Source organism: Tarenaya hassleriana, unplaced genomic scaffold, assembly GCF_000463585.1.
Source record: "Tarenaya hassleriana unplaced genomic scaffold, ASM46358v1 Cleome3, whole genome shotgun sequence".
NCBI classification, from domain to species: Eukaryota; Viridiplantae; Streptophyta; class Magnoliopsida; order Brassicales; family Cleomaceae; genus Tarenaya; species Tarenaya hassleriana.
The window spans coordinates 8808551-8834187 of NW_010966177.1; the positions used below are offsets into that span (position 1 = coordinate 8808551).

Here is a 25637-nt window from a genome sequence, read left to right on the forward strand (position 1 = left end):
CCCCCCCCCCCCCCCCCCCTTCTCTGTCTCTCTCATCTCGCGTTGACTCTCTGTTCCAAACGTCAACCTGAAATGCCATGCAAAATCTAATCTGTCAGTTGAGTTCGTGTTTCGTCTTTCATATACAAAGGTTGTTTTTTCTTTTAGGGAGCTGTACCCAAACTATGTTCTTCATCTGCAAGAACCGCGTCAGGTTTCATTGTGCATCTGAAGAAAGGGCAAGTGTTACTACCTGATGACGGGCTCTCTTCATCCTCCCCGCGTTACTTGCTACTACTGCTTGACTCGCTGGAACTCGCCTGCTCCGTTTCTTGATTCTGCCATTGGGAATAAAAAGCGCATCTTTTTCTCAGCCATCACAGTTTATTATTCAAGGAAACCTTCATAAGCGAAACCAGGAACAGGGTTTGGATAAAGTACCGGCAACATGGACGCTTGCATAGGATCGAGACCAGGAAACTGCTGATATGGTTCAAAGAAACCCGGGAAGGGCTGCTGCCACGACGGCTGGAGTGATTGCATCGCCGGGTCTGCGTGCTGACTCGGTATATGGACTCTGGACGAGACAGGGTAGGGTGGGGTTGGAAATGGTTGGCGGCGCATATGGTTATGAACCATGGCTGGCATGGGCAGATTCATGCCCATTGGCATGAGCTGCATGTACTGGTGCATACCATGATACCCCATTGACATCATCTGTGTAAAAATTGATTGATTTCAGGCCTAATACCTCACCATAATTTTGACGTCCTTCATAGTATGGTCAAATGTTGTTGACGACATGGCAATGCTTGTGCATGGATGGATGGAGCATTAAAAGACAAATCTTTATGTCGAGACAACAGTGTTTCACAAGACACACACCTGCACTTGCAGCTGAAGACATCTCGTGTATTCGGCAGCTTCATCCAGCACGGATGCTTTGTCCGACTGAAATCCCGACCGAAAGAGATGCAAGCAATATCAAATTCAGAACCAAGCGTACATTACTTGAACGACAAGTTTCACGAATTGTACAAGAGACCTTGTTGCAGTGCGGCATAACTTCCTTCAGAGCCCTCAGCTTGTCGTTGATGTTACCCCTCCGTCTCTGCAACACATTACAAAAGATTTTACGGCAAAGAAATAGACGAATTCAAAAGTATGCAGAGATTGGACGAAAAGCTACAAACCCTTTCAGCAAGATTATGAACTTGTGCGGATCGATACCTTCTCTTGGATTCTTGTTTGGCTCCCTGGAAACAGAGAGAAGGATTGATTTTAACAGAGAACGTTTCCCAAACCAAAAAAGTTTTAACATTTTTGTTTTTTTTTTACTGTCTTGATGACGTTTTTTTTTATCCGGGTTAATTTTAAAAAGGTACACGTGGCACGGCCACGTCTACAACTCACACATGTGAGACTAGGTACTAAAATGCGCCGAATCATACGGGGCGCGCCACGGGTGTCCACGTTAACCTGCGCAGCCATGGCGGTGCTAGATAGCCAAGCCGAACGCGGTGGAAAACGGAGGAACAGCGACTCGCACCTCGACTCACCTTGCTCCGGCACTCGGTTTCGTCAGTGATTTCTTTTCCCTTCCGCTTCCGGTCTCCGGCGAACTCCGTCGGTGAGAAAGTCTGCTCCGCCTTGCCCTTCGAAGACGATGTCTCGGAGATCACAGCGCCGCCGCCTGATGCGACGAAGCTGGCTCCGCTATTGATCGTCCATCCAGTGTCTGCACCCTCCGCCCGCTGCGACACCTCGGATGGGGCTGACGTAGGAAATTCTCTCACCACCGCGGACGCCGACGATGGTTGTCCGAGTTCAACGCCGCGGCCGGTGGTACTGTTCAATTTGTAGAAGTTCTCGAAGTTTCGTACAGTCCTCGGCTGGTTCACCGTCCTGTTCTCCGCTGGAACCGGTGGCCTCGGAGCGAAAACCTGATTGGTCGGTCTCAGTGGCGGCGGCTCGTTGAGAACGGTGGAGGCGGAGGCAGAGGCGAGGAGATCGGGGGAGAAATCGTGCTGGTGGAGAGGATAATGTAGCCAAGAGGCCATCTCGTCTTCATGGATGAAGAGATTCTGATGAGGCGGAGGATAGGATGTCGTAACTGCCTGGCCGTTGTGGCAAAGCATCTTCATGATATCTTCTTCTCGTTCTTCTTCCACCCTAAGCCATTGAAAAGAACACCACCTAAATCAGAATCAAAGAAGAAGAAATGGATGAAGAAGGAGCTCTTACATGGCGGATTTTGAGGGATGATTCAAGGAAGAAGATGAAGAAGCAGGGATTTCATAGTCAAAGTAACCGCCAGGCAAGAAATCATCATCCATTTGTGCACCCTCCAAACGAAGAAGCCAGATTGCTATTTCTCAGGTAAGAACTCACTGCATATATATATATATATATATAAATAGAGAGGGAGAGGAAATCTCCAGATGAAAAATAACGGCTTTAGGGAGAGGAAAGATCCAGATGAAAAATAACGGCTTTCTCCTGACGGAGAATGGTTCTTGGAACTTGGAAGTCAGTGTAAAAAAAGAAAAGGGTCGCAGAGGATAAGCTCACTCTATGTAAACGTCTCTCTCCATTCTCCCATAAGTCGTTTCCGTATAAAAACTATGTCTCTCTGTGTCTATATATATGTATATATATACGTACACACACATAGAAAACATTACCCTTAATCCCCTTTTTTAAATTCTTTTTTTGTGGTATGTGTGCAATGCATGGAGATGATATTTGACTGTCCGCTGCCCCCACACACTGATGCTGTCTATTGGGAACACCATTTAGCCACGGCTTCGACATTAAGAAAGGTTGCCAAATATTTAGAATTTTAATATTCTTTACTTATTTTGGATTTTTTTTTTATGTTCTTAAAAATTATCCGTATATATATATCATGTGAAAAATGATTATTTCAATTTCATAGTACTACATGCAAGTCATCTATTATTAATTGTATTTGGAAAATATACCTATATTATTATGTTATATTATTAAGGGTAATGTTTTCTTGAGATGGGGAGCAGGGGGCAACTCCTTGAGATGGGGGATCGAATCCTGCCGTCTCCCTTCCTCTGATTTGTTCGTCTGTCAACCTATCATAATGGGCTGATTTATCTCCTACGCGTGTGTTGTTGGCTCATGCGCGTGGGGTTGGAGTTTGACCCGCAGGCGCCTAAGCCCAACTACGGTCTGAGCGTTAGGCGCGCCTGGTGGCCAGGTCCGACCGGGGACTGTTAGGCGCGGGTGGTGGCCAGTTCGTATCCGTTTGTAAGGGTGGGTAGTTACGGAGTTCCCCAATATATAAATAAATAAATAAATAAATGACGGCAATAGTGACGATTGATGATGACGATGATAGTAACATGTTATAATAATAAGAATAATGGCGGCAATGGTGTCTGGATCGTAAATAATGGCGGCAATAGTATTAACCTGGGTTTTGTCTCATCGCCACTAACAAAACTTGTGTAATCATTGATTCATATATATATATATATATATAAGGAGGAATATTTACGGATTAAAAAAAATTAAGCAAACCATCGCGAGGAGCATGGGATCAATCGTCTTTTTGATTCGAGGCTTTTGGCGTTCTGTTGCATTTTTTAGACCCCTCAGGCTCAATCAGAGGTTTCGGAATTTGCTAGTCTCAGAGGTTTCCCAATGATCTTTAGATAGAACATCCAATCGGCGTGTACATATGACCAAAGTTCCCAACGATCTCGCCTTTGCGAGTTATTGCTTTCACCTTTAGCCTAACAACTCCTACCCTATTCAAGATTTATGCATATCTATGTAATTACTCAATACATTCGAGGATTTAAGTAATATGACTCATTATCAATACAATTAACCTTTACAAAAAAAAAAGGATAAATGATGATTGAGTGCTATATATATAATATATATGGACAATCATCTAAAAATTAGAATTTCTCTTAAAAAAATTCTGTATAAAATTATGAATTTTATAACTTCTATAGATATATAGGTAGGAGTGGTCATTTCGGTTATTAACCGAATAAGCGAGCCAAACTGAACCGAATAAGATATAACCGTATCCGAACCGAATCCAACATAAAAACCGAACAGTTATGATTTCTTTAAATCCGAAAAAACTGAAACCGAACCGAACCAAACTGAATAAAAAATAACCCGAAAAACCCAAAAAAATAACCGACAATTTCTTTGAAAAACTAAACTTTTTACCGAAATCGAACCGAAAAATAACCGAACCGAAATTTATATAAAAACCGAATGGTTATAGTTGTTCTATAACCGAAATAACAGAATCTGAATACAACCAAAGCGAAACCCGAATTCGCCATCCCTATATATAATCATGAACCCAAATTTTTAAAAGTTTATGATTTTATGTAGGAATAATAAAATTGGCGATTTAATATAATTTTTTTAAAATTCGTATTTTTAGGTAGTGGTAGTCATAAATCAAATATTCTAAGATTTTTTAGATATCTATATCCAAATCCAAATCCAATGTGTACAAAATACAATTTTGTTATTTGTATCCGATTTGCAATTTTTGGATACTCGCGATTTTATATATTCGTAAAAACTATGGATATTTATAAATATCCATATTCGATCTAAAAAAATGATATAAAATTATAAATAAAATTACAAAACAAACTCAAACGCATATAAAATACATAATTCATTAAATATAAATGATATTCAAAATTCATAACATAAACATCTTAAATCAATTCAAATACAAATCCAATCATAATTTGTTGCATTCAATCGTATTCAAAGTTCAAAATTAAAAAACAATTATGGATCATAAACATCTGTATTTAAAAAAAATGATATACGAATTTTTTATTCGGATACGAATAGAAAATTATGTTCACTCCTATTTATAGGCCACTAGGCTCACAACCTAAGAATTTATTAAACTCCATTGAAAACAAAATGGGATACGGAGAGAGAGAGAGAGTCTCTGATGGGTTATATATAATAATAATTAAAAAAAAAAGACTAATGAGAGCACTCTTTGCACCTCAAATCACCAAAGCACCAGAAACTTCAAAAAACAATGCAAAACAAAAAGAAGAAAATTCCAAAACGCATGATATAGGTTCCCCCGGGGGGAAAATACAGCAACACAATTCCAATTTTTTTTTTAAAAAAAAAACAAGCATATGGTGAAGTGAAGAGGAAAAATAAAAACAGAGAGACAAACCCTAATGTGAAAATTAAAGAAAAAAATGGAACCACACACAGACACATATACAAAATGAAAGAGAAAGAAATAAGCAGGCAAAAACAAAAACACAACAGAGAGCAGAAGGGTTAAGGGGAAGAGTGAAGAGGGGCACCAGTTCGAGCCTGAGAGATACGATTGGCGTAAATGGTCACTAGTCGAAGCTGCGTGCTGTTTAGTCCCTCCAAGAAGGGCTCGAACTCTTTTCCCAGCATTATGTATATGTCCACCAGACAGAACACCACCGTCTGCACATTCCAACCATTAATACATACACCCCCAATGCACTGTCAATCTTAGTTTGAGAGAATCATTGGCAGTGTGTGTCACCTTTCGGACGTCTGCACTTTGGTTCCCAAATGCTTCGAAAAGAAATGGCAAAAACGAAGGCAACTGAGCCATTAATTCCTCTTGCGAGAGTTGACCCACAAGCTGTTACATGGTAAAAGATGCAGTTAATAGCTTATCTTCTTTTTCTTTTTTTTGAATGACTCTCTTAGGCTAAAGTAATTCGAAGAATGTTTATAGCACAGAGTCAGGATAAAGTAAGTACCTTTGTTAAACAGTTGATGCAAGTGACTAGAGTTTTCTCATCTTCAGTTACCAATAACGGGACAATCACCTGAAGCAAGTTGTCATGATACCTCTCAACGCATCAACTCAATTGAAATCGAAACTCAAAACTGAAAATGGCAGTAAAAAGGGGGAAAAAAAAAATAGGAACTTACACTCAAGCATCTGAAAGGGTCGTATTGTGACAACATTGTGGTCAAGCATTGATCAGCTTCACTGGAAACCTGAAAATGGTTACAGTGGCACCATGAGATATGAAGATTATAAATGGGATGATACACTGAGAGCATTGTTCAGAATGGATGGATCATCTATTACTTTCGGAACAGCATCTTTTGAGACATGAAGCAGCTTCTCAATCACTATCTCGATAGAATCTTCCATGGTGCCTTTCTGAGATTATTCAGAAGAATATTTGCAAGCAGGTATCCAGTTAATTCCTCATCATCCAAGACCATGTTGGAGATTTACTAATTGATCAAGTTGTGTAAATGTCACAAACCTGATTCTTGAGCATTTCGGCAACCAATGAAAGAGCAAGCTCACGAATTGATGAATCTCCATCATCCAGCACTTCAAGAACAACAGTCAAAATTTGATTGAAGTACTGCAGAAGAAACAATGGGAACCAGCCATGAGGATTGACAAACAAGTATGCGATTAAGGCACCATGGTGATTCAAAACAGAGAGAGAGAAGCACCGACAAAACTAGCCAGTCAAAAAAGCAGGAACTGGAAGTTTAAAACCAGAGCATGCTTTGGCATATTCAAAGCTTAATAAACAAAACCTATATAAAAAATGAAATCAGTCAGATCAATTTGATATACCAAAACCAAAATTTTCTCATTTTCCCCACTTTTAGACTCGTATATCTCATGGAACTCCTACTTAAATTTTCGTCATTTGTATTACTTTCCGTCTTTCTGGTCTTTAATAAAAAAGGATAAACAGCATTTGTAAGTGTTTAAGTTATGAGTGGTAAGGATCAACTCGCTACAGCTGTGCACCAAGTGGTTGATCCAAGGATCATTAGCCGTACCTTTTCCCAAACTGATTCCTCGTTAGCTATAGAGGCTTCAATTAATTGCTGGAGTCCAGATTTCTTACTTGCAGAAGGGCTTTCATCACTCCCGTTGATCTGCAGAATAGCATAACCATTACAAATTGATTTTATCTGACAGAAAGATAATGTTCATGGTATTTGAAATAAGTAAAGACCATGAATTACCATATGAAGAATCTGAGGAACGCTAGGACCAGATTCCATTGCAGGGTTAACCTTAATAGTTGCAAGCTTGTAGTCACTCAAGTCCAACTCGTGGGAAACCTTGTTTTCAAGTCTTTCTTCCGAGGAACCACTGTTTGTCAAATTCAGACCATTTTTCTCCAGATAGGACGGAGATACACTATCTAAGTTTCCAACATCGTCCAAACTTTTGTTATGGATAGTTCTTGACAAAATATTCTGACCAGCTGAAGTAACTGTGTAACTCGTATCATTGGGCTTCGATGCATCACTTCCAGAACTTATCCCAATACCAAGGTTCTGATACAACTTTTCTTGAGTTCCAGTGGAGATACTTTGACCAATACCGCTAGAGATCATTGTTAGCTCCCGAGAAGGGCTCCATTTCCTGCCACTGTCACTGTCGATAGAACCGCCAGAATACCTACCAAGGAAGATACTCGTTTTGGAAGCACCTGCATATCCTTCTTCAGAAGATGTCCCTATAACATCAGATGGGTCATACGAAGACTTCATTCTCTGTTTTTCCTTCTTGCTCTGCAGATAGTTCATCAGGTCCACCTCAATGCGAGGAGTATATTGTTTGAGAGCTCTTCTCAAAGAGTTTTGCTCCTCAACCGATAGACTAAGAATGTAATTCAACACACCAGAGGAATCATAATGATTGTAGACAGATATGATGCAGGTAATTGAAGCTTCCTTTAACTTAGAATTCTTGTCGCGAGTTAGTGGTGTCAGTTTTGCCAGCCATAGCTTTAAGATTCCACTATTACCAGAAACTTCAGGATTACCAGAGTACCTGTTGAAGGAGTTGATAGCAAATTCAATGACAGCTAATTTAGCCTTTGGTGATCTCTGCTCATCTAGTGAACGAAGGAGTGCAGGTAAAAGAGAATCCACACTGTAGGTTTTGCTGACAATATCCAGTGTTGTAAAGCAAGGTTGCCTGACCAGCTCTTTAGGATCAATTAACCGTGAAAAAACATGGGGTAGGACCCTTTCCATGTAGCTCTCAAAAGGCTTTCGGCAGGATGGTATAAGATCTGCAAGTGTCGACAGAGCCGCTTGTGCAACCTTGTGATGAGGATCATCCAAGTGACGTAGGAAAAGTTTCATTACCTTCTCAAAACTCTGGATCACTTCTTGAACACCTTTTGGGCCTTGCTGAAACAGAGATTGGAGAAAATTAAAACCTGCAACTCTGACAGACCAATCAGAACTCGGACTAAGCCCTTCATTGAGGGCTTCAATCAGAGATGCTGGCCCATCGACATAATTAGACATGTCCCCGAGTTGAAGTTGGCTGTCATCAAAACTCCTCCTTCTGCCTGCTGACATTCGTCCTCCTACATTCTTCCTCAAAAGTGGCCTCTGGAAATTGGGAACATGACTAACATTTGAATCCCTGAAGTTCAAATCTCTGTAGGGGGTATCCATGTGTTGTCTATCGAAATGACCACCCATAAACCGTCTAGCCTCCCTTTCATGGTTGTCCTCAAAAGAACCTCTCTCTTGTCTCTCCAATATCCTTTTAGCTGCCAAGGATGAAAAATTAGGGTGAGACTCAGACAACGGATTACCACGGTATGATAGGCTTCCCGAATCCTTTGAAGCTTGAAAATGGGAAATGATATCTGAAAAAACCGGACCACCATTGCGACTACTGCCTTTGTTGATACTAGAAGAAGTTGATTTACCAGTTGTGGAGCTTGTGAGGCTATTCGAAGCCGGAACAGCAGCAGGAAATGGAGGATCACGGGATGATGGAGGGTCAATTCCTGCACTAGGGGAGATTAAAAGACAATTTAGCTGGCTCATGGATATTCCTTCTCTTCTGCATAGTTTTCAGGAACCAAGACATAGTTTCAAAAGGAAAGAAGCACAATACCTAGATCCAAACTACTCGAACGAAGAGCTGCAGGATTCTGTCTATCAGATATATCCAGACTTCTGAGCATACTCTCAATTGCGCTGACTTTCTGCTTGCTTGATTGCAACACACTTTCCAAGCTACGTTCAGAAACTTTACTGAGACCCTTTGACTGAGACAGGAGTAGACCTGAAGAAAGAGACCCTCCGGTGGATAAACTTGAACTCCTATCCATAGCAACTATGGCTGAAGTTCCATAACCAGGTAGGTTAGATGGAGCAGATGTCTGAGTAAATGAAGGCTGAGAGCTTCTTTCACGGACAGATGGTGAGGCATGTCTCCTATGGATCCCACCTTCTTCTTCATTAATCAACTGAGAAAAGATGGGAATGGGTTGCTTTATCAACCTTTATCAATGCCAACAAGTAGAATTTAAGACGATAACACATACCCTTTGGATGACAGAATCAAATGAAGAAAATAAGCGACGAGAACGCTCAGGCCAAGTTCTTGCAAACATTCTATAGCACATTCTGGCAGTTGCTCGTACCTGCCATTCTACATGTTACAATCATATGTAGTATGCAGGAGAATGAAAGAGATGGCCATAAAATTAACTTATATGATTGAAAGAAAAGACGAATCATTTTGTATTACTGCTGCAAACATGCATCCAATAAAACATAAAAGATTTTACATTAGAAAACCAATCATTGCCTTCCCATACAGATGAAATATGATATCAGGAAAATGCATATAGATGACCCAGGTTGGAATTATTTAATATAACTACCTCACTCATAGCATCTGCAACACAGCACCTAATTAGATCTTCATATAAATCAGCTGACCGCTGAATTTCTGGAGCATCGGGCCAATGCTCGAGTATTAACAGCGCATATTCACAGCATCTGTAACAGGAAGTAATCAGCAACAGACTACATCAGACAATCCTCTGGCTAACAAGAAGACTAGCGTACCTCGCCCGGAGAACTGCATTACGGTCATTCTTTGCAGAATCAGCTATGCGAGGAAGTACACGGGTAACTTTGCAGTTGCGCAGCATCTGGAAAGCATATAAGTATTTGTATAAGCATAAAATTTAGAAGAAGAGGCAACTGTTTTAGAAATCAAAAGAAGAAATAAAACAATACTGTTTTTATGCAGTTATCAGCCGATTCTGCAATTACAAGCACAGTGATCACAACCAGCTTGAAAAGTACCTGATTACCATATCATAAAATTAACAAAGAACATATATGCATTGTAAGCTATAACAGTAAATGATATGAAGTTGAGCTTTACCGGAATAAACACCTCAGCGCATGATTCAAAATCTCCAAGCAGCTCTTTTGACAAGAAACATAGGAGGTGACAAGCCTAAAAAAACCCAAAAGCAGCTTAACATCTGAAACAGTTAAGGAAAGGAGACCGAGGCACAAGCAACCTTGTCAATACTACAGCAGATACTGATTAGTGAATCTAATTTCTGCTCTCCCAGACTGGATCCGTATCCAATAGCACCGTGTCATATCTGCAACCCTTGCCAATAGTTTTCTACAATAATTTCCCAATCAACAAAGTACCAGACAAAAACGTCTTCTCCGTCTATTTACACAATCAGATTTTCTCTCCTTTATCGGAAATGAAGAAAATCCATTAAGATTCTCAATCCTACAAAAAAGGGTATCAAAGGAAAATCTAAAGCCGGTAATATAGCTAACCTGCTTAACAATGCTAGATCTCCGATCAGACAACTGTGTGCTCAAAGAACCAACAAGTTGCTTCAAGAGACCTCGAAAGCAAGGGTAATCAGCAGCACCTTAAAAGAAATAACAACCCAATAAGAACTACCTCCTGGTAGACCTTGGATGATTAATAAAACACAAGTATAAACTTAGTAGGTTAAAGAAAGAAAGTTATATCATTTATAACCAGAATAAGCCTCACATTACACGCATTGGGATGATTTATCCATTACTATATATAGATAGGACTTGCTGAAAAGGTGGCTAACTTAGAGTAAAGACACAGAAAGAGATGGTTGAACTACCTCCTGCAACGAGGCTCTCAATCCTCTGCATCGCTGCTATGCGGATTGACCAATCTTTATCTGGGACAAGTATTGAAGAAATTTTCTCAAATTCTCTGATCAGTTCCTTCTCCGAGTACACTTTTATTGGCTCAATGGGTTTCTCCGCGATGTCTGGTTCTCCTGAAATGTAAAGAGTAAAGCTATTCAGCCAAGATGGCAATAGACAACAGCACTGAAGACATAATCTTATATATATAGAGAGAGAGAGAAAGAGAGAGAGATCCTAACCCCCAAATAATGAGTTCTCCCGAGTCGAAGTCTTCGCCCGGGGAGTGCTTTTCTTGGGATTGATACTTAGTAGCTTAACCTCACTAACAGCAAGATTAACATTAAGCCCATCTGAAGACCGTTGTTGTTGCGGTTCTATCCTCTCAAGTCTAGCATTAATATCTTTCACCTGATTTTTGTCAAACCATAGAAAGAGTTATAGGTTTTCCAAGACTGTGGTTTTCGTTTTAAAAATACTCTGAACAACAACTTCAATATTAGCTAGATTGCACATGGATCAGTTTTGAAACGAAACTCACCATAGATGATGGAAGATGGTGGCGCTGAAGTTCTTCTCGGAATTGAGACCCACCCTGCATATACATCTCCTAAAAAGGAATGGAATAGTAAGATTAAATGCAAATAAAAAACAGAGCTTTTGTATACCATGGAGTCTACGAAGATAACCAAAACCCCGTGGAAACAATGAAACGGCCCACTCAACTTCAACAGAACTTCTTTGGGTTCAATATGTGCATCCAATATAGACTAAGAATACTGGAAGTGAAGATGGACCACTAGGTACTACCCTTTGTTTTACAGATTAAGATACAAGATTAGCTAACTTGGAGGATTCCAGGAAATTATTCACGTAATTTGAGAGCAGATATACCCAAAGCAGCCATGCCAAGCTACTGCTAACTCACCTCAATGCACAAGATTGCAGCTTCCCTGACGGTGTGATTTGGATCATTTAACATCTGAAGGATCTGATCATAACAAAATTCCCAGGAAATTTAGTCCAAACAGCTTCAGGTCGATCAATAAAACAAAACATTACTCGTTCTACACAAGAAGCATGAATCAAAATACCGGAGGAAGTATAGCCCGCTGAAGCGGAAGCTCAGTAGATGCAAAAAGACCAATAGCCGATGTGACGGTACGCGCAAATTCTTCACGAATTCTCCAACTCTTATGCATCCAAGCATACGAGCCCGCTCTTTCTACAATAATCGTGGGAGAAGAAACCTACAAAACCCACAATTTTAATCTCAATCGCTCCTCCGTCGGTGGATTTCTAAAAATGGAAATGCACAGCGGCATGATTCAAATCCCTAAATTCAGAAGAATTTACCTCCATGAGAGTGAGCAGCAACCGCCTCGCGGCATCCCTGACGGGCTGTTTGGCGTCGCCGAGCCGCTCCACGACGGCGGGCACAAGGGCATTCAAATGAAGCTTGAGATGTTCACCGGCGAGCACGGCGGCAGAGGCAAGCGCCTGAAGCGCGCCCTGGGAGACCCTGAAATTGCTGTCCTTGAGGAGATCCAAGCAACAATCGACGAGCGACGTCACCTCCGCCGGGCTCAGGCTCTTTCTAGAAGCTTCCAGAAGTTGGTGGAGCCGCTCCACCGCCGCCATGCGCTCCTTTGTATCCTTTGCACGCGCCAGTTCCAGCGCCTCCTCCATCCCAACCGCCGACGTTTCCCACTGCTCCGATCTGGGGCTTCTCCCGTCAGATCCGTGCAGTTCCCGATCAGATTTCTCCGATTACCGGAACACCAACCGATCAATTCGAGAATGAGGACGAAGATTCGGATTCAGGATTCAGGATTCAGCGAGTGAAGTGAAACTCGTAGAGAGAGAGAGAGAGATGTAAATGAAATGAAATGTAGTTAGAGAGAGTAGCAAGGGATTTAGCGGAGAAGTGCCGCTTAACTTACTAAAGAGAGAAGCACGAAGAGTAAAGGCGACTAATAGACTACAAAAAACTCGAGAAGATAAAAGAAAGCGTGTGGTTGGATGGTAGTTTAAGACTCTGCCCCCAATGTTCGAATAAATTACGGAGACCACCACGGAACGCTCCATCCTTGACAAGTAACCGAGCCACCGGTCCAGACAAGGAGCCATGATGGTCGGGGCGGTTCAACCCAACCTGTTTCTCCTGAAAAGGCATTAATAAGCCGCCCATTGGGCCCACACCGAAACTTTTTTTAAAAAATAAAATATTTCTGTATCTATATTACGAATGTATTGGACATTTATTTTCTCAAAACTTAACTAAAAGGGAAACAAATGTAATATATACACTGGAGGATTTGGAAGACTGATTGTGAAGAATGGAAACCTTGAGTTGCTTAGGATTCAATTAAAGATGTCACATCTTTCAATTTTAATTAACTAACATTTTCGACACACACATTTAACAACCTTCCATGTAATGTCTAGCACCAACCATGCATTACATATATATATATATATATATATATATATAATGGAGATTTGGATTAAGTAATATATCAATGACATGGAATTCCAAAACTTTATCCACAACATAAAAACTAAAGAGTTGCTAGACACTTATTACGCGTATTCATAATTAGGTCAATATTTAATTTTAATATTTTGAAATTTCTCACATATATCTAAATATATGGTATTCAACATAATTAACAACAATATCAGCAACAACAGGCAGGATCCAATGAGTTTATAATTATTGTCAGAAGGAGATAAACTAAACAAAAATAAAATGCATGATTCTAATAATAGGATATGTCGGTTCAAGTGTCTATTCCTAATCATCACCAAAATGTTTATTAATTAAATTAAAGTCATGTTACTATAATATGCTTTCAAAGGGAGCATTCATTAGAAAGAGACGAGCTTCATAAGTGATGACCATGACCAAAACCACCAACTCGTGTGCGATGATGATGATGACGCAACAATCGTAAACATGAATCATGATGCACAAGAGCTATCTAAACCAAAAAAGGCACCACCTTTACAAGGCGAAAGCTTCGGTGGAAACCAGCTTCATCGAATACTGATCTCGAATTCAATCTCCGTTCGTTGGAGCTTCCTGCTCCATGGTATCGTCGTTTTTTTTTTATAACCGGGTATCATAAATCAAGATTCAAACTAATCACAGAAACGAAAGTCAGCCATGTCATTTGGATTATACGCTCTTTCTCCGATAGTATCATCGTCTTCCTTAAAAGCTTCCAACTCTAGGGTTCTCTTAACCTAAATTCCGCTTCAGCTTTTTAGCTCGATTGAGTTTCTTTGACATGTTTTCTCCAATCTTGTCATGGAGGTTCATCTTCTCCTTTTATGTAAGAATTGAACACTATGCTTCATGCATTTTTTTTTTATGAAAAAACACGAAATTTAAGTCTTGAATGGTTTAAGTTTTTGGAGTTTTTAAAATCCGAAAAAAAAACTACCATTCAAATTTTTACAAAATTACTTTTTCTAAAAACTTATAAAACCATTTTATAAAACCATTTTAGTGAAAAAAATCAATAAAAAATCAAAAACTATTTTTTGAGTTTTCAAATATTATAAAATCCAAAAATTAAAATCTAAAATCCAAAAACTAAAACCAAAAACCCAAAATAAAAATTATCCTGAATAGCATCAACCTAACTTTTAAAATTATGATGACGATGGTAATGAATAAATACTTAAAATTATAACGACTTACAAATAAAAATATTTTTTCCCTCATTGCTATAACGCCAAAATGTTCAGATATATAGTTAGATGCGATAAATTTGGAAACTTTTGTATCGTACTCACAGCTATAAGAAAAATAAAAACTTTTCTATGGATGCAAGGGGAAATATAACAAACCAACGGAGATACGGGGACAAAAAAAAAGGGAGGGAATGAATGCCACGTCAGCACATTATCCTGAAGTGGGAACACGTGGCAGATGTCAAGTGGAGGAAAACGATTCGTTTAGCCCCCAAAACTCCCCGGTTTCTCTTCATAGCCTTTGGATCACACACACACTCTCTTCCAAACAAATTCGCCTCCGAAGGAAACAACTCCAGCTGTAGAAGATATCAGAAGATGGCGATGACGTCAGCATCTTCCGGGTTTGTTCTGACGGCCAACTTCGCCGCCGGCGCCGGTGGTTCATCGGCGTCGTCTAGGAGCTCCGCCGTGTTTTTCTTGCCGATGAGGAGCGCCGCCGGTTCGAGGCTCGTCGTCAGGGCGGGGGAAGAGGCAGGGCCAGACAGACATAGCCATGTGAAAATGAACAAACCCTAGTTTTTTTTGGCAGACTTTGGTATTGTACAAGATGGGCAATATGGGCCCTTTGAGCTTACATGATAGATTTTGGCAATGGAAATTTGCGACCATCCCCATGTGTTGACATTTACTCTCTGTCACCTATATATATGTTCAAGGCAATTCACAAATCGATATTTAATTTGACCGTACTTTCATATATGGTTTTACATCAAATACACACACACACACACACATATATATATATATATATATGTATAAATATAATATTTGTGAAATGCAATTTAATGGACTAAGAAAGACGAAAAACTGCAATAAACAATGGAACGTAGACTATTTTGTTTATAAATCATGAGATCTATACGTAGGTGCAATGTTATATTCGAGAAGGTTCACTTGCAGTAAAATAAAATGTAAACAAACATGATATATGATAATTTTTTTCACCGTATGATATATAGATAAACAATCAGCGGCGGAGGAAGCTCCGGCAACCACCGCAGCTCCGGCGGCGGAAGCTGCCACCAAGCCAAAGCCGCCTCCGATCGGCCCCAAGAGAGGCGCCAAGGTCAGCTCTTCAAACGTTAAATCTTATGGATTTTTGGAAGAAAGATTCGGGACTTTTTGGTGAGAATTAGGAGTTATGGGGGCATTTCGAAAATTGAGAAACGTGGAAACATATGCAGGTGAAGATTCTGAGGAAAGAGTCATACTGGTACAAGAACGTGGGATCAGTAGTGGCCGTTGATCAGGTAATGTGCTTCGACCCCTGTTAACGGTCCAGATCTCGCCTGGGTAATATTGTGAAATGACCGGGGTTGTGAAAATGGGGCAGGATCCGAAGACGAGGTACCCGGTTGTGGTCCGGTTCCCGAAGGTGAACTACGCCAACGTATCGACCAACAATTACGCACTGGACGAGGTCGAAGAAGTTAAATGAGAATTATTCATCAAAGGTCTATTTGCCTGTAATGGAACCGTTTGTGCCTTGCCCATTAGTCTATTCTCTCTTCTTCTGAATTCTTGCCCCATCACTTGTGAAAATATTTAGATCACGAATCCGAATGTAATCGAATTGTACTATTAAAACCCGGGTTTTTAGCTCATTGTCACATATAAATTTTTTTACATTTCCTGAGATAAACCAAAAGATTGAAATGGGAATTGTAGCATCATTGGATTGGACCGTACAGACATGGCATGTTCAAAACAAAGCTTAGAGCTTTCAGAGCAAAAGGACATTAACTTTGCATGTAACTATGCCATTGGGAACTAAATAAATGGCTACTACTAAAGAAAGTTCTTGAGATTACTAAATGAATGAGTTCGAGATTAACCTTAACGAGCTCTTACGACATCACCGAATTTTCAACAAGACAGCGAGCATATGTCGCTTCATCATCATCATCTCTTAGCTCTGTGGGCTTTGAGCGTTGGCTTCAGCTAACATGGGTTCAAGTTCTCCTTTCCTGTACAGCTTCAGGGTATCTGCATGATGCAGACAAGTTATGTAAACTCAACTTAATTCAGAGTAAAACCGAAAACTAAAGTTTCTTGTTTTTAGAGGACCTAAAGAAAAAAGCTAATTCGGACTTGTGAACCACCCCATACATTACTCTTTCAAGGGAATTAGACTGTTTCTGTTCAAGATGCAATGAGAAATCGATGCCAGCACCCGAATTCTACCAAATTTTACTCAATAAGAGCCAAGAACACCACATGCAAATGCAGAAAAAGAAAAAAAAAAGATGGGGACTTCGTATAAAAATAAGTCTTGACACCAAGCAAGAATTGCGATAAGACTATATAAGCATATGTACTATGCAAAGAAGAAAAACAAGAAGGTTTTTCCAACAACTGCGGAAATCTATGAGGAATCGAGGCCAGAGAGAAACAAAGTACCTGTACAGCCGCCGATGTGCTTGCCTCCTAATCATGAACCAGAGTACAATAGAAGGATTAATTAGGTTCTTTAGAACCGTAAAGCAATGGCCCAAAATAAATTCTACAGCTAATATGCATACGGGAATTTTCATAATAATGCGAAGAAAACAAAACTTCAACTTCCAATTCTCAGCCATCGATTGACCGAGCACATATGCAAAAGGATTAAAGAACCACTTACCAACGAAAACATTTGGAACGGTATACTGTCCAGTGAGTCTCTCCAGCACCTTCTGCAGTTGTGGCCCTTGTGGACCTTTCATGTATAAAACCAACAAAATTCAGGTTTCTCAACGATTTCAGATTGATACGCATACATTGCAACAGAGACGGATTGGTTGATTACTAGAGAATATAACCGAAGAACTAATATCTCTCTACAACAACTGAACCACTACCACTAATCCGAGCATTTATCTAAAAAAAGCTGAATCGTTCTTGCAAACTGTAGCCAATCCAGACTCAGATTGACGCCCAGAGTTCTGAAGAGGATTCTAGTGACAAAACTCATTCTATTTTGCACACAAAAACAATTTCCAAAGGCAATAGGATTCCAGTATGAACACATGAACTAATTCAATTTCAATTTGAAGGAAAAACAAGAGATATAGGCACTTCTAACAAGTAATCCTCCATTGAATCGAAACCCTTAATACACCAGCTCCTTCATCAGTCCTTGAGATACGTATTCATTTTACCATAACAGATTCAATTTTGCAAACTAAACTAAGGAGCTTTACAAGAAAATAATGCAATGTGGACATACCAAGTTCATCCAATTCAATAACCAGTGGCTGAACTCCGAGCCTCTTGAACAATGACTTCACTTCAGATGAGTATCTTCACAACACAAAGCACCAAAATCCATTAAAAAAAAAACCAGCAAATCTATTCCCAACGACGCAAAATTTTTCAAAAAAAAAAATCCATCAACGAAATTGAACTCACGAGCACCAGGTTTTGGAGTACACAACGACAGGGTTCTCCCCCACAGTCGTTTTCACGCTCTCCTCAAGTCTCGATCCGAACGAGGAAGACGAAGAAGAAGAAGAAGAAGAAGACATGACCCTAACAGAACACCCGGTTGATCTCCGTGACTTGAACCCGATTGATGTCGATTCCGGACATCTCTTCAACGGTAATCTGACGGAATTCCCGATGTCGGGTGCGTGGAAGAAAGAGGAAGAGAGCGAGCGAACTGGAACCAGCGATTTCGATGGCAGATTCGTGAGGTTAGATGCGACTGCCATGGCGATTTGTAGCACTCTACAACAGGTACAGCTTTCCAGAAACTCTCTATTTGGTTCTTCTCCTCCTCTCAATTTTCCTTTTTTTTTTCTTTTTTATACTCTGTAATTTTATTCTCTGGGCTTTTAATTGGGCTTAATGGGCTTTTCTTCCTTTTTAAGATCTTTTTATGTTTGGGTCCAAGGATTTTCGAAGGAATCATCTGTTGAAGAATGATGGGCTTCTCCTTTGTCAGTTATTTTTGGATTTTTTTTTTGTAAGAAAAAACAAGGAACAATTAAAAGGCATTCAATAAATACAATTATACAATATATGACAATGACTGTCGAGATATATCCAAAGTTGGATTAGAAACTGACCACATCAGACCAAAATAATTTCGAGAATCATTGATACCGTCCAGCATATATAATTAAATAAAATGTGTACAAAATAAATTAAATAAATAAGAAAAATAGAGAAAATACTTTAAAAAAATCATCATCTAAAAATTCAGAATACCTTCGGGATGAGATTATGTTTTATCTGCTTAATTCACTCGGCCACCAAGGTTTGGACAATTTCCTTATAAAAACTTGTTAATCTCCCTAAAATTTTTGTAGAGATCTGAACATGATTATATGAAAAGATTAATTATAGCTAAATGCTAAAACCATATTATGCAATATATAGGAATAGATATCGTATCTCATTAATTTGCAAGGTAAATCAGAATTTAAATTGGGAAATCATATTCTCGGACGTACGGACGACAAGATTCAAGGGGATATTATATATTCATATTTTATCTTAATATATACATATATTATAAAATAATGACCGTATAGGGTTTGTGAGAATTGACACTGACGAGAGACCAAAGAACAAGTTCATCAGAGACTTATAGAGATATAATGTCCTACAATATTGTACATTTATGTAATGTCATGCATCGACTCGTTGGCATGTCGAAATGGGGTTTCATTTAAACTCTGTTGTTGCAATTTTTTGTCGATTCCTCACCAACATTTTCCTTTGTCTTTTACCCTCGAAATCTTTGGCTGCTTCTCTATATCTATGTGCACACTCAAATTGGACCCACTTTATAAATCCCATATACTATCAAACTAATAAAAAAAGAAATAATTAAAGGCATTTGAGTACACGCATTAATACTTGTGAGTACCCTCTAATTAAGTTGATCAAAGTGCATGGGTGTTTGTAGTTTTTTTTTATAACATGGGAACCCACAGCCACTACCCTTCGGTGCGTACTAGGTAAACCCCGTTCTCGTGTAATAGTCTGTAACCACACGAAAGATGTAAACCAGTCTAGATTGTTCATAGCTGACAAACTCATAGGTGAAAAAGCTAAGAGGATTCAAGCCCTCAACCATGAGGTTAAAGGGTCTAATATATAGTCAACCGACTCATCTGGAGTTTTCCCTCAGGTGTTTGTAGTTGGAGCTCCAAACTCATACAATCACAAATTTTTTGTGTATTTCCATATAAACTCTTATGTCTATATATATCTTTGTGTTTGTGCATGTATACACATACAACTATAATTCTAATCATAGATATCTGTATGTATATATGCCATAGATATATATACTCGATCTGTAATAATCAAGATTATATATGTATCTATATAGTCTAAGTGAAAACCTCAATAGAAGAAGAAAACGTATATACGATCCGTGTAATTCTTTGTTAATGTGAATTGATCGGGCTAGGGTTTAATAAGATTATAGATTAGAAAATAAACAGATGCGGGGAATTACAGTATCCTTGATTTGGTATCTTCCAAAAATAGATAGAGAGAATTTCTGAGATGGTTATAGTTCATCTGCCAGACAGACATAGCCATGTGAAAATGAACAAACCCTAGTTTTTTTTGGCAGACTTTGGTATTGTACAAGATGGGCAATATGGGCCCTTTGAGCTTACATGATAGATTTTGGCAATGGAAATTTGCGACCATCCCCATGTGTTGACATTTACTCTCTGTCACCTATATATATGTTCAAGGCAATTCACAAATCGATATTTAATTTGACCGTACTTTCATATATGGTTTTACATCAAATACACACACACACACACACATATATATATATATATATATGTATAAATATAATATTTGTGAAATGCAATTTAATGGACTAAGAAAGACGAAAAACTGCAATAAACAATGGAACGTAGACTATTTTGTTTATAAATCATGAGATCTATACGTAGGTGCAATGTTATATTCGAGAAGGTTCACTTGCAGTAAAATAAAATGTAAACAAACATGATATATGATAATTTTTTTCACCGTATGATATATAGATAAACAATACGGAATCGGCCTAACTCGTTACTCATACAAATTCAATGGAATTGCGGGACACGTAATTAAAAGAGATACGAAGACTTTTAAAACAGTATATGTAAACCTTGAAAAAATAGTAAATGAATGATAGCTATTATGAAGGTAAATCGACGTATATCTACCTATGTCTCCTAGGAGTTGATATATATATATATATATATATATATATGACATCTAGGCCATGCATGGTAGCTAGGGTTTTACCTCTGTCTTAATTGAACTTCATGAGTGAGTTGACAAGTAAAGGATATCATCATATGTGGGCCATGTCTCAAATTCAACATCTTGGCTTGTATTTTTCTGAATAGGTAACATGAAGTGCCTGTTACTTCATGGCCTTAATTTGAAACCGATTCGCATATATGTGATAGTTACATATAAATAAATACGTGTATATATATATACACATCATGTCAAATTTCTTCTTCGTCCTATATATAGATATCATCGTAGGTATAGCAAATTTAAGGGTTTGTGTCGTTGAACTTCAACATTTTCTGCTTATGGAATTGACTTGTTAGGTTGTTTTCTTATGCTATATGCATGGCACTTTCACGTATGTTTATTTATGAAATTATTTGCATAAACGTATAATATAAAGAAAGTTGTCTATGAAATATGCATTCCTTCCATATAGCCCAAACGGGGTATTATTAAAAATACCCTTAATTTAAAATTTTAAATATACAAATATTTTAATAAATATATAAATTTACATATATATAAATACATTTTAATCAAATGTATAAATTTATATATATATATATATATATTTGTATATATATATTTTTATCAAATATTTAATTTTAAAATGATGATGTGACGCTGACGTGTCAACTCAGTTAGGGTCATGACAATAATTTGTCATGCCACATCATCAAAAATTTTGGTGAAACAAGTCAAAGGTTTTATATGAGAAAAAATTATAAGCTTGTAATTTTTGTAGAAATTTTTATCAAATTCAGGGTTTTTTTGTGAGAAATTGTAAGTTAAGGGTTTTATATGAATCATTTTAATAAATTTGGAGTTTTTTGTGGGATTAACCATTTTCTAAGATTAAAATCATAGGAAAAAAATATGATTTTACGTGGATAAAAAATTTAATATAAAATGTTTTGTGGTTCAAATTGGACTATGCCTTTGTCATTGCGACATTGGAAATTGCCTATCTGCTTTGATGTGACAGTTTAAGATCTCATTTTTACACTCTTTGGACCCAACACATTACACTTTATATTTAAAGAAATCCTATTTCCATCAACTGTAAGAAACCCAAAGATAATACCTCAATTTTTGTGTGTATCTAATTAATTAAAATAAAAGAAGTTTGGTTTATTTGATTTGTCTGTTTTCATGCCATGCATGTGCCAGAGGCCTCCAGATATTAAGCTTACCAGTAAGTTTGGTCAAACAAACAGATTATTATGAATGTTTAATGGGATAAAAATGATATATAACGGAGAAACCCAAATGATTTGGTAAGGAGCATAGTCAACATATCGAGAGGTTGAAGGTTCGATTCTTTGTCCGTTCACCTGTTGCCTTGTCAGTTACTACTGATTTACCCTTCCACGCGTGTGTTGTAAGTTCGTGTGTGTGGACGTGGGGTTTACTCCGCGCGCCTTAGACCATCTCGTGGTGGTCGAGCGTTAGGCGCACCTGGTGGTCAGATCTCTCTGAGATCGTTAGGCGCGGGTGGTGACCAGTTCGACTCCGCAGGTAAGGGTTGGATAATTGCGGTGGTTTCCAACATTAACAAAAAAAAATGATATATAACACATTTTTCATAGACACCCGGATACATTTACATATACAATAAAAAAATAACGCGCATATATATATATATATATGTATATATATATAATTGGCATTGAGTCATTGTAATTGAATGGAGTCGTCTTCTGCCATCTCTAGATCTTTGTAACACATAGTCTAGGAGTGTAAATTGCCAAGAACACATAAGCTCGTGTTTTATTTTTTCGGATTGTATGTACAAAATTTACAACTGAATGTCACGGAACTCTTGTCATTTCTGAAAGAAATTTTTTTATATAATTCAGGCGCCTTTGAGTGGTATTTAATCTTGTCGTGACTCGTGACAAAAATTCAGTTAATGAGATCATTAGTATTAATTTTCCAAGGTTCATTTTTCCAAGAATAATTCACGAGGAAGATAAAGAAATTCGACTCCATAAACTAAAACTAAGATAAAAAAAATAAAATAGTAAACTAAAACCGAGTCACACAAAATCTGCAAATCGTATGATTTTGTAATCTATTATTCTATACTTTTGTGTCGCAAAATTCATAGTCAATCAGAAAATATAAAAGAAGGGAATGATTGTACATTTAAAAAAATCATGAAATTAAAGAAAAAGAAACACCGCAATCTTCCCCAGATTTACAAAACGCCCAAAAACAAGTGGAGGTAATAAATAAAAAAACATATACACCCAGTTTAGTTTGGGCCTTCAGGACCTCTGTCTCTCTATCTGTTATCTGTCCTGAATCCTGATCCAATCTCCTCTACTGAAATACTTCTTTATATATATATATAAAATATATATATATATATATATAAATTGTTGATTAATTAAAACTGCTGAGAAATGCATCGGCGATGACAAGCGGTGGATCGTTTCCTGGGCTGTTTGGTTTCGAGTTTCCAGACAGAGCCGATGTCTTGAGCGATTCGGACAGCGTCTGCAGACGCGCCTGAGAGCCCTCTCCTCGTGAACCCCACCGCATAAAGTCCCGATTTCCCCTTCCAGCTGTTTGGAAACGGCGTTTTCGGAAACCCATTCTTCGAGAAGAACTGACTCTCCTGTTTCAAACGCAAACGCCAACGCTATCAGCTCATTTCAGACAAAACAAGACCGACCCGGTTTTCAAAATCTCATCTTTCGTACAGATTCACAACGGTTTCTCACCTGAAGCCAAGAAGGTACGTTGCTGCGGTACCCAGTGGCGAGAACCACCGAGTCAACGTCCAGTCTGTCTCCGTTGACGAGCTCGACTTGCTTTCCATTGAATCCTTTGATCCCTGGAACCACTTTGATCTGTCCCGATCTGATCTTCTCCAGAGCTCCGATGTCGAGCACTGGAGTTTTGCCTTTCTCGTTCTTGAGCTCCATCGGACCAATCTCCGGCCTTTTCAGACCGTATTTCTCGATGTTCCCAAGCACGAACCAGGCCAATATCAACAATAGCTTGTCGACGAGCCATAGAGGAAGCCATTTCATCATCGTCACAGCAAGCTGGAACGTCGATTTCCCCACGATCTCTCTCGGCAGCACGTGAACCTGTTATCAGAGAAATCCATTTGATCAATCACACCAATCCTCCAAATTAAACCCAAACTGTCGATTTTTTTTTTTTAAACGAAAAGTTGGAGACTTTATCACTTACCGAGCTTCGAACGACCATGGAAGGCATAGCGAAGTGGTTTGCCAGGTCGAGAGACACTTCCATGCCGGAGTTTCCACAACCGACGACGAGAACTCTCTTTCCCGCGAACTTATCTCCGGATTTGTAGTCGCAGGCGTGAATCACCTCGCCGGAGAATTCATTCAATCCGTCGATCTCCGGAATCACGCGCTCAGCATTCTCGCCGGTGGCGACAACGAGCCACCGGCAAATGTACTCGACCTCGTTCCGACTCGACTCGGTGGTCGACACGGTCTTGACACGCCACAACCCGCTGGTCTCGTCGAACCTGGCGGACTGAACACACTCGTTGAATTCGGGACTGATCTCGAACCGCTTTGCGTAGGACTCAAGGTACTGGATGAACTGACGCTTCGTGGGGTACTCGGGGAAGTCGTCAGGGAAGGGCATTTTGGGTAATTGGCAGAATTGCTTGGGGAGATGGAGCTTGAGCCTGTCGTAAGTGCGGTTCTGCCAGAGAGAGGCGACGCATTCTGCTCTCTCGAGCACGACGAAGGGGACGTTCTGTTCGCGGAGACACGCCGCCGTGGCTAAACCGGCCGGTCCTGCTCCGACGATGACCGGTCCGTTGACCCAAATGCACCGGCGAGAGGCGAAATCCTCATGGCCCACCATCCGAAACATATTCTCCATTAATTTCGCTTTCGAATTTCTGGGTTTCTACAGATGTTTCAGAACGAGTTTCGCTCTTTTTTTTTTCTGTAGAATCTGAAGTTTTTTTTGTATGGTTTGAGAGAGGAAGAATCTTTAGTTTTGGTTTTGGTTGTGAGAGAAGACGGGAAGTGTTGTGATGGTTTATATAGAGAAGATCCATGTGCGTTGAAATTCTCATCAACAACATTATTATATAATTTTTTTAGACGTATTATTATTATTATTGGTATCATCATATCCGATAGCTATACTTTTCAAGTCATAGGTAATATATTATTATTATTATTATTATATATATTTATAATTTATAACTGCGTTAGACCGTCTTAGTGAGACCTTTTAGAATAAAAGGTAATGATGCGTGACGGGTGTGTTTGTAAATGGTAAGGCTTGAGGACGAAGCTAAATAGTATCGGGACGAACAAAATTCTACCGGCTATATCCTCAATCGGTACGGAATGGCATTTATACTTATTTAATTATTTTTTTTAAAACCAACCATCAATGCATGAATTTTGACCCAAAAAAAAACCCATCAATGCATGAAATAACGACAAGAATTTTTGTAATTTATTTTTTTCCGTGTATAAACGTTAAAGTGTATGTATCTAAACAAAGCTCACGAAATTAGAGGCATGGAATGGAAGACTTTCATAAATTTTACTAAAAATGCTGCGGCAATATATATATATATATAAATCGCGTGACGGAACTTGGGGGCAACGAAGGGTGGT

At 38.9% G+C, this 25637-nt stretch overlaps 5 protein-coding genes across 7 annotated transcripts; 1 reads left to right on the plus strand and 4 right to left on the minus strand.

The window, feature by feature from the left end:
* Positions 1-2711, minus strand: LOC104820060 (transcription factor PIF1-like). Of its 2 annotated transcripts, none has more exons than XM_010550415.1 (8): positions 2224-2711; positions 1539-2151; positions 1173-1235; positions 1025-1090; positions 865-930; positions 421-696; positions 233-317; positions 1-67 (listed from the first exon to the last, which is right to left on the minus strand). In XM_010550415.1, exons 1-7 carry the CDS (start codon positions 2313-2315, stop codon positions 264-266), a joined length of 1230 nt encoding a protein of 409 aa, XP_010548717.1. In that variant the 5' UTR covers positions 2316-2711; the 3' UTR covers positions 1-67; positions 233-263. The 2 variants fall into 2 exon arrangements, 1 of the variants encoding a protein (XP_010548717.1); XR_772908.1 differs by having other exon boundaries at positions 4-67; positions 158-317.
* A 2354-nt stretch (positions 2712-5065) lies between these two features.
* LOC104820061 (CLIP-associated protein-like) lies at positions 5066-12957 on the minus strand. Of its 2 annotated transcripts, XM_010550418.2 has the most exons (22): positions 12349-12956; positions 12087-12242; positions 11921-11983; positions 11534-11602; positions 11235-11403; positions 10965-11126; positions 10636-10733; positions 10217-10291; positions 10066-10134; positions 9892-9977; positions 9705-9822; positions 9363-9461; positions 8930-9284; positions 8739-8819; positions 7024-8576; positions 6835-6933; positions 6297-6401; positions 6113-6187; positions 5950-6018; positions 5775-5843; positions 5552-5653; positions 5066-5469 (listed from the first exon to the last, which is right to left on the minus strand). In XM_010550418.2, the coding sequence occupies exons 1-22, from the start codon at positions 12679-12681 to the stop codon at positions 5311-5313; spliced, it is 4164 nt and encodes a 1387-aa protein (XP_010548720.1). In that variant the 5' UTR covers positions 12682-12956; the 3' UTR covers positions 5066-5310. The 2 variants fall into 2 exon arrangements, with proteins under 2 accessions (XP_010548720.1, XP_010548719.1); XM_010550417.1 differs by having other exon boundaries at positions 7024-8819; positions 12349-12957.
* Positions 12958-15072: 2115 nt separating this feature from the next.
* On the plus strand, positions 15073-16361 carry LOC104820062 (photosystem I reaction center subunit IV B, chloroplastic). The gene is made up of 4 exons (XM_019203138.1): positions 15073-15196; positions 15717-15823; positions 15942-16007; positions 16091-16361. The coding sequence occupies exons 1-4, from the start codon at positions 15073-15075 to the stop codon at positions 16193-16195; spliced, it is 402 nt and encodes a 133-aa protein (XP_019058683.1). The 3' UTR covers positions 16196-16361.
* Positions 16362-16407: 46 nt separating this feature from the next.
* On the minus strand, positions 16408-18514 carry LOC104820063 (glutaredoxin-C5, chloroplastic-like). The gene is made up of 5 exons (XM_010550420.2): positions 18148-18514; positions 17966-18039; positions 17381-17455; positions 17158-17184; positions 16408-16743 (listed from the first exon to the last, which is right to left on the minus strand). The coding sequence occupies exons 1-5, from the start codon at positions 18447-18449 to the stop codon at positions 16667-16669; spliced, it is 555 nt and encodes a 184-aa protein (XP_010548722.1). The 5' UTR covers positions 18450-18514; the 3' UTR covers positions 16408-16666.
* Positions 18515-23109: 4595 nt separating this feature from the next.
* LOC104820064 (probable indole-3-pyruvate monooxygenase YUCCA8) lies at positions 23110-25000 on the minus strand. The gene is made up of 3 exons (XM_010550421.1): positions 24211-25000; positions 23733-24104; positions 23110-23626 (listed from the first exon to the last, which is right to left on the minus strand). Exons 1-3 carry the CDS (start codon positions 24880-24882, stop codon positions 23396-23398), a joined length of 1275 nt encoding a protein of 424 aa, XP_010548723.1. The 5' UTR covers positions 24883-25000; the 3' UTR covers positions 23110-23395.
* Between the last annotated feature and the right edge of the window lie 637 nt (positions 25001-25637).

Excerpts from the sequence above, each read along its gene's own strand:
- LOC104820060 (XM_010550415.1), bottom strand. The coding sequence starts at position 2,315 with ATGGATGATGATTTCTTGCCTGGCGGTTACTTTGACTATGAAATCCCT. Across the intron at positions 2,152-2,223 it reads CATCCCTCAAAATCCGCCAT|GGTGGAAGAAGAACGAGAAG; the intron begins GTAAGAGCTCCT and ends TCAATGGCTTAG. Across the intron at positions 931-1,024 it reads TTATGCCGCACTGCAACAAG|TCGGACAAAGCATCCGTGCT; the intron begins GTCTCTTGTACA and ends TCGGGATTTCAG.
- LOC104820061 (XM_010550417.1), bottom strand. The coding sequence starts at position 12,681 with ATGGAGGAGGCGCTGGAACTGGCGCGTGCAAAGGATACAAAGGAGCGC. Across the intron at positions 5,654-5,774 it reads GCATCAACTGTTTAACAAAG|CTTGTGGGTCAACTCTCGCA; the intron begins GTACTTACTTTA and ends ACCATGTAACAG. Across the intron at positions 5,470-5,551 it reads AAAGTGCAGACGTCCGAAAG|ACGGTGGTGTTCTGTCTGGT; the intron begins GTGACACACACT and ends TGGAATGTGCAG.
- LOC104820062 (XM_019203138.1), top strand. The coding sequence starts at position 15,073 with ATGGCGATGACGTCAGCATCTTCCGGGTTTGTTCTGACGGCCAACTTC. Across the intron at positions 15,824-15,941 it reads GCCCCAAGAGAGGCGCCAAG|GTGAAGATTCTGAGGAAAGA; the intron begins GTCAGCTCTTCA and ends AAACATATGCAG. Across the intron at positions 16,008-16,090 it reads CAGTAGTGGCCGTTGATCAG|GATCCGAAGACGAGGTACCC; the intron begins GTAATGTGCTTC and ends AAAATGGGGCAG.
- LOC104820063 (XM_010550420.2), bottom strand. The coding sequence starts at position 18,449 with ATGGCAGTCGCATCTAACCTCACGAATCTGCCATCGAAATCGCTGGTT. Across the intron at positions 17,456-17,965 it reads TATTGAATTGGATGAACTTG|GTCCACAAGGGCCACAACTG; the intron begins GTATGTCCACAT and ends TATACATGAAAG. Across the intron at positions 17,185-17,380 it reads CGTTCCAAATGTTTTCGTTG|GAGGCAAGCACATCGGCGGC; the intron begins GTAAGTGGTTCT and ends GTTCATGATTAG.
- LOC104820064 (XM_010550421.1), bottom strand. The coding sequence starts at position 24,882 with ATGGAGAATATGTTTCGGATGGTGGGCCATGAGGATTTCGCCTCTCGC. Across the intron at positions 24,105-24,210 it reads CCATGGTCGTTCGAAGCTCG|GTTCACGTGCTGCCGAGAGA; the intron begins GTAAGTGATAAA and ends CTCTGATAACAG. Across the intron at positions 23,627-23,732 it reads ACGTACCTTCTTGGCTTCAG|GAGAGTCAGTTCTTCTCGAA; the intron begins GTGAGAAACCGT and ends CGTTTGAAACAG.